Source organism: Aptenodytes forsteri, unplaced genomic scaffold (assembly GCF_000699145.1).
Source record: "Aptenodytes forsteri isolate BGI_AS27 unplaced genomic scaffold, ASM69914v1 Scaffold210, whole genome shotgun sequence".
Taxonomy (NCBI): domain Eukaryota; kingdom Metazoa; phylum Chordata; class Aves; order Sphenisciformes; family Spheniscidae; genus Aptenodytes; species Aptenodytes forsteri.
In genome coordinates, this window is record NW_008795137.1 from 1,541,907 (window position 1) to 1,548,202 (window position 6,296).

The window sequence follows — 6,296 nt, forward strand, 5'->3', positions numbered from 1 at the left end:
GGATTGGGTGGGGAGAGACAGACTTCTCCACAATTTATTTAATAAAGAAATTGCCTCAGTTTAGAACACCAGACTGCTTGCTTTTCCACTTTATAAAGACAGTGAAACTTGCAGCAATGTCTTATTCAATCAGATAAACGTTTTAACCTCTGCATAAGATGACAGCATAAATACTCCAGCTCTATAGAAGCAGAACTGCAGACATATTAAATTAGGTAGTTAGCATTGTTCTTCCCCAAATGCAGACAGGATCAAAGTATCCTGTGAAACACAGGCTGAAAACCTAAGAGAGCTGGTAACTCTGCTTGTGAATCTTTCATATATTACCATTTTATAGTGTTGGTAGTCTGTCACGTCAGCATGAAGAAACAGGCCTTATTCATAAAGGGCTTTGTGTGAAACCCACCAATAAATGTATCACACTAGTAGGTTTTTTAAATTATTATTCTCTATCTTTTTATTCCTGCTCTTTACTTCCTTCCCTTTCTTCTGACTGGCATGTAAAGCAGTAACATGTGTCTGCACCTGTGCCAGTATAATACAGGTTCATGTACACTGGAAACATACAGAGTTGAAGTAAGTACATGTAAATGCTCCAAAACCCACCAATAAATGTATCACACTAGTAGGTTTTTTAAATTATTATTCTCTATCTTTTTATTCCTGCTCTTTACTTCCTTCCCTTTCTTCTGACTGGCATGTAAAGCAGTAACATGTGTCTGCACCTGTGCCAGTATAATACAGGTTCATGTACACTGGAAACATACAGAGTTGAAGTAAGTACATGTAAATGCTCCATGTATTAGACCATAATGCAGTTAGTATCTGCATTCATGGAGAGAGCTCAGGGAAGGCACTGGAGTAGTTGGAAGACTGCTCTGTCCTAATCTGGGATTGCATTTTCTGAACACTTTACTTCTATGTCAAAACCTGTCTTGGCCCCAAGGAGCAAACTCTCCCTTTTTTGCTGCCTTCTCTCAGTCTGTAACCTTGTTGAGACTTTTGTCCCTTCCCCCTGCCCCCCCCCCAAGTCCTCTACATTGCTGTCCTTGCTCAGATGGCACCATTGTGCTTTGTATGGAGAACAAAAGATAACCCACAATGCTACGGAGAACTAAGTTTTACTAGGAATGTGTTTTCTCTGAGAGCTGGCAGGCTGTATTTGCAGTACCCTGGCTAAAGGGAGTCTTCTGGTTTTAGAGTAGGGAGAACTCGCTTCTTCATACAGAAGTCATAGAAGCAAAACAAAAAAGAGAATATACCATACATAGCAGCATTAGCTGAAATGATTCTATAGCATGGGGCAGGTGTGGGAGGTTGAACAAAACTCACTATAGGTAGCTGTTATAACCCTCATTAAAGGAGCCTTGCAAGTAATTTCTTCTGTTCTGACCCCACCATTATGGTTATTGCTTTTTTGCCATTTATTACTGTGTTACCAAATGACCTCCACATTTGAATCATAAATCAGCAAGCTTCCAGATCAAGGCCACTTAATCCTGCAACAGCAGAAGACATTGTGAGCTATTTCAATGCCATAGTAAGTTATAGTCTAAGTCTGCCCTTGAAGAAGTGGGTCAAGAGAGCTCAAGCTCAAACTGGGGGAAGACTGGGAATGACAGACAGACTGAGAGCTTAGCTGGTACTGTCTCCCACTTGAATTCCCAAGGGTGTCACATTCCTTACCAGCAGGCTAGCAGCACTTGCTCGGAAAGGTGAGAAATTCTTTTCTGTCTGAAACAGCACTTGCTTGGAAAGGTGAGAAATTCTTTTCTGTCTGAAAACATGAAAGGCGGCAGCAGCAAGACAGGAAAGACCATGTGGTTCCCAGTCTTACTGTGGTGGAACAGGAGCAGTACACACAGGACAGTGCATGGGATCAGAGCAGCACAGTGACAGGGGACATCCTGCAGTTGAAAAGTTATTAGGATTAAAGCAAGCTGTGAAATTAAAACTGAATAGCTATTCCAGAATAACAGCATGTAGAGACAATCCCTATAATCTTGGAAGTTAAATGCAAATACTGAGCTCTAATTTTGGATTACCATTAATCAGTTAAGCTGGCATAGCCCCATTCCTTTATCCAATGCAACCTGCGTAAAAAAACCCAAAAACAAAACAAAAAACCCCCAAACTATTAGCTCCACTGAGGTATTCAGACTCAAGAATACAGAAATCTCCAGAGTCTCTTTAAAGTGTTCTATTTTGGGTTACCCCAGACAGCATCATCCCAAAATGGCCATATGCTAACGTGTCTCAGTATTATGTGCTGGAGGAACTGGGTGCAGATTAGCTATACAATTACTTATTGCAATAGTTCCTCATTTCTCCTCCTTAAGGTTTGGGTGGGGTTTTTGGTTTGTTTTTTTCTCCCCCCAAGTACCATTATTTAGTAAGGTTTGGGTGGGGTTTTTTTGGTTTGTTTTTTTTCTCCCCCCAAGTACCATTATTTAAACAGAGAAATGTTACGTAAATGTCTTGATAAATAATGCTCTGAAGAACACAGGTCACATGAGCCACTTGGTGGCACTCTGCCCATCTAAACTTTTTTGTCACTAGGCAGATTGACAGGCTGTGGAACATCCACCCCAGCCCCAAGTTCCCCATCCCAGACTGGGCCCTGTCCCTACAAATCCCATGAAAGATGCTTTGCTCCACCCCTTCCCCTTTTTGTGGAAGCCTGTATGGACTGCAGGAAGCATCACCTGTTTAAAATCTAATCAAAGCAAGTTAGAGCCCACTTTCCACCTGCAATTCACTCTCACACTACTCCAGCATGAAAGAACTTGAGCCTCACCACAGTGAATGGATGGGGGGAAGAAAGGAGAGAGAAAGGCAGAAGGAAATACATGAGAAAATATGGTGCAGGCAGCTACCAGGAAAATGAGAGAAGGTAACTCTTGTAAATGGTATTCCCTAGTTAGGGAAGTTAAGACAATAAGCAGCTCATGAACAGTGATCAAAGTGCCAGGTGAGGCTGGAGTATTCCATCTATTGCAAGCTTTACCCAAGAGCAGCCCAAAACACTACATTTCATACCTATGAAGTTCAAACTCACCCATAAGTTAATTTCTCTCCAGAAATAAGATAACAAACTATAAGGTGCTAAGATAATCAGTTATCCTTATCTGCTTGTATCTCACTACTCATTTATACAAAAGTCTAACGCTGCTTCTATCCCAGGAGATAGGGAAGGAGAGAGATGACTACTTTTGTGACAAGACAGCAGTTCTGAAGGGGCAGCTTTATGCACTAACATTGCTAAAGCAATGACTAGCAGTCAGTACTAGTTTTACCCATCCAGCAGGGCATGCTCTATAAGCCTCTTTCTTGTATGCCTGTTACAAAATTTAGCCACCATGCAACTGGGAACACAATATCAGCCTAGGATTAAAGCAAGTCTTTTAACTGGCCATCTTACAATTGCTAGAAGATAATATGTAATATTTACTCAGCTGCATAGCGAGAGCCCTGAATTCAACCCTGCCTATCATGGCAGGAATACTCAGTCAAGTACCCACACCCCCTTTTCCTTGGGAAGGAAAAAGTGGTAGGTATTAGGATCCAGAGGACACTTGCCTTAACTCAGTACATACAAAGGATAACACCACTTACTTTTCCAGCCTGTTTTTGCTTCATGCTGTTACAGTAATAAAGTGACACTCCATACTAAAGTTTCACTTCAGGATCTGGCATCACATTATGATAAAACTTTTCAAAATGTTGAAGGGATTTATTGCCATTTGGAACATGTTTATTGTTCAAAAACACTGCACTGAAATAAAATCTATCACATACATTCTTTGTCATCTGTATCTTTACATCAATGTAACTTTTCAGGCAGGTCATGCAGGAAAACTCAATGAAGTCAAAAAAACTACTGAAAGGCACCTTGTGTCCTTCAGATCTTAGGCTCCAAACAAGTTAAGTTTTTGCCTGTTTAAGGATTACATACATCTAGAACAACTTAAACAGTAGGAAAAAAATCCATTTAGAACTTCTTAAAGAACAGTATCAGACTTCATTGCTTTCCTTCATTCAGTGCTATGCTTTTGCTTTTCTGAGTCTTCTTTAAATAATGTGCGACTTAAAAATGTATGTTAATAAAGTCTCTTTGCTGAGACAAGGCATGCAGTAAGGGAAGAGGGAAAGCTGGTCACTTCCAGACTGCCTATCTACACATTTGTTCTTGTAGATTACCAAGCTGCTGCTTAAGTTCAAAAAAGAGACCGAATAGGAATGAATGCACCCAAGTTAAATGGCTTTTAAGAATATGTTAATATATAGAACAATGATACCACCTACAGTTCTGTTTACAGACCTCTGTTCACGTTGATTTGAAAACAAGTTGTCAAACCATCACGGGCCACTTTTGTAGACTGTTAGATAAAAAAAAGTTGGTTTTCAAATATTGCTTGTTATTTGGATGACTAACTCTTTACTAAAAGGGTAGTTAATTAAGGACCTGTAAGGCAGCAAGACTTTAAATGCAATGGTTTTCATTGCTGAATAGTACTTTTTAAAAGGCAAGATAAAAAAAAAATTAGTAGAAGGATTCTTGGTGGGGTCATATTCATAAGAGGTGTTTCTGTTTTATCCCCATTGTAATTGTCACAGCAACTGTAGATGGCAAGTCTTCCTTGGTTGTAATTCGGGATGAACACATTCCCTGGCTTATTTCAAGTTAGATATTTAGTTCTTTTTCTCCATCCTGCCAAGAGAAGAAGAGCTTTTGTAAGAGTGAATATTGAACTGCAATTGCTGTAAGAAAATCTGGACTTGCAGCAGAACCTTAGGAATGAAGGACACCTGGCCAGTTATTTATGCAAAGGCAGGTCCACTTGCAGTGTTGTTCAGTCTCATTTTTTAATTTATAGTTCAGGAGGCTTCATCCTCTCATTGTTCCACATGGATTTCTTGGAGCAGAAGAGAGAAAAGGCATAATCCTGACTCATCAGGATTGCTTAGGGCAGTGTCTACACTACTTGCTACATACTGAGGGTACGAGACTGCTTGTAGTCTGTTCCCTGGTCACACGCAGTTGGATCTACCCCATATATAGAACAGTCAGCTTGGAGAGGTTTTGCTTGATTTCTCTTTCAGACATACAAGCCCTTCACAGTTTTATGGGTGTTTCCATCTCAGGAATTAGTTACTGAGATGGACACAGGTAGACTAATCAACATAATACATGAGACAAAGCCCAAAACAGCCAGCAGCTGCTGAAAGCCCTGTCTACATCCATGACCATAAGGGTTTTCAGCCTTTTCTGTGTGCACCCCTCAGAAGCTTCAAAGGGGGTGCAAGGCAACAAGTCTAGTTCAGCCTACCAACAACAAACTTGTTAATAGGTTTGCAAAAGGTAACGAAGTTAAACAAGTTCAGAAACCATCCAGGTGTTTGCACCGCAGCTAAAAGCCACTAACAGTGTTCCAAGAACCATCAGTTTATGACTTCCCCTTTTTAAAGTGTGACTTGCCTGTATTTGATCAATCGTCCTCCTTGAATAAGTTGTGCAACTTCATTAGTCAAGTGGCATGCAAAAAGAAGCCAGTTCCTTGGCTGCACTTTGTAAGCAAATCTCATAAAAGTCAAGGAGTAACAACACAGTGCTGCAAAACATGATAGATATTGTTAGTAGATTATTTTAATATCTGCATTTTGTTGAGGCTTAATTTTCATACTAGTGGAATGCAATGTCAAGTAAAACGCTTCTCACTGCTTTTGAGTTTTCCGATAATCCTACAAATTTGTCCGCTTTGAGGATCCAATGCAGGAAAACATGGAACAGTGCTAGTTTTTGCTACACAAGAAAAATCTACAGAGCTGCAGCTTTCCACAAAAACTCATTTTCCTCATATGTTTTCCTGTGATGCAACTGAAGCCTTTTTAATTTATTGCCTAAACTATCTCAGCTAGAGAATAAGAATTAATCCCAATGAGACATGGCCTGTCCTATACAATTGTTCTGACAATTTCTAGGACAGTATTTTTAAAAAATATTAATTATTTAAAAACAGTTCTTACTGAAACATTCTAAAATGGACTTTAAGAGAAGGAGGTTTCCATTCCCAGGAAACCATGAACGTTCAGAAGCATAAAGCTTTGTTACCTGCTTTCCAGGTGTGCTGGTTTTGGCTGGGGTAGAGTTAATTTTCTTCACAGTAGCTGGTATGGGGCTACCTTTTGGATTTGTGCTGGAAACAGTGTTGATAATACAGAGATGTTTTTGTTACTGCTGAGCAGTGCTTACAGAGAGCCAAGGCCTTTTCTGCTTCTCACCCCACCCCACCAGC

General features: G+C 40.1%; 1 protein-coding gene and 1 long non-coding RNA gene across 2 annotated transcripts in view; one reads left to right on the forward strand and one right to left on the reverse strand.

Moving 5' to 3' along the window:
* Positions 1–627: 627 nt before the first annotated feature.
* On the forward strand, positions 628–2,162 carry LOC103898229. Its single transcript, XR_657530.1, has 2 exons — positions 628–1,715; positions 1,759–2,162. It is a non-coding gene; the product is annotated as an uncharacterized LOC103898229 (long non-coding RNA).
* Positions 2,163–3,711: 1,549 nt separating this feature from the next.
* Positions 3,712–6,296, reverse strand: part of MPC1 (mitochondrial pyruvate carrier 1) — a 4,155-nt gene continuing 1,570 nt past the window's right edge. Inside the window, exons 2-3 of the mRNA XM_009278457.1 lie at positions 5,480–5,612; positions 3,712–4,711 (exon numbers count right to left, since the gene is read on the reverse strand). Of these exons, the coding sequence (XP_009276732.1) occupies positions 4,693–4,711; positions 5,480–5,612 (152 nt within the window). The 3' untranslated portion in view covers positions 3,712–4,692. The remainder of the gene's footprint in view (positions 4,712–5,479; positions 5,613–6,296) is intronic.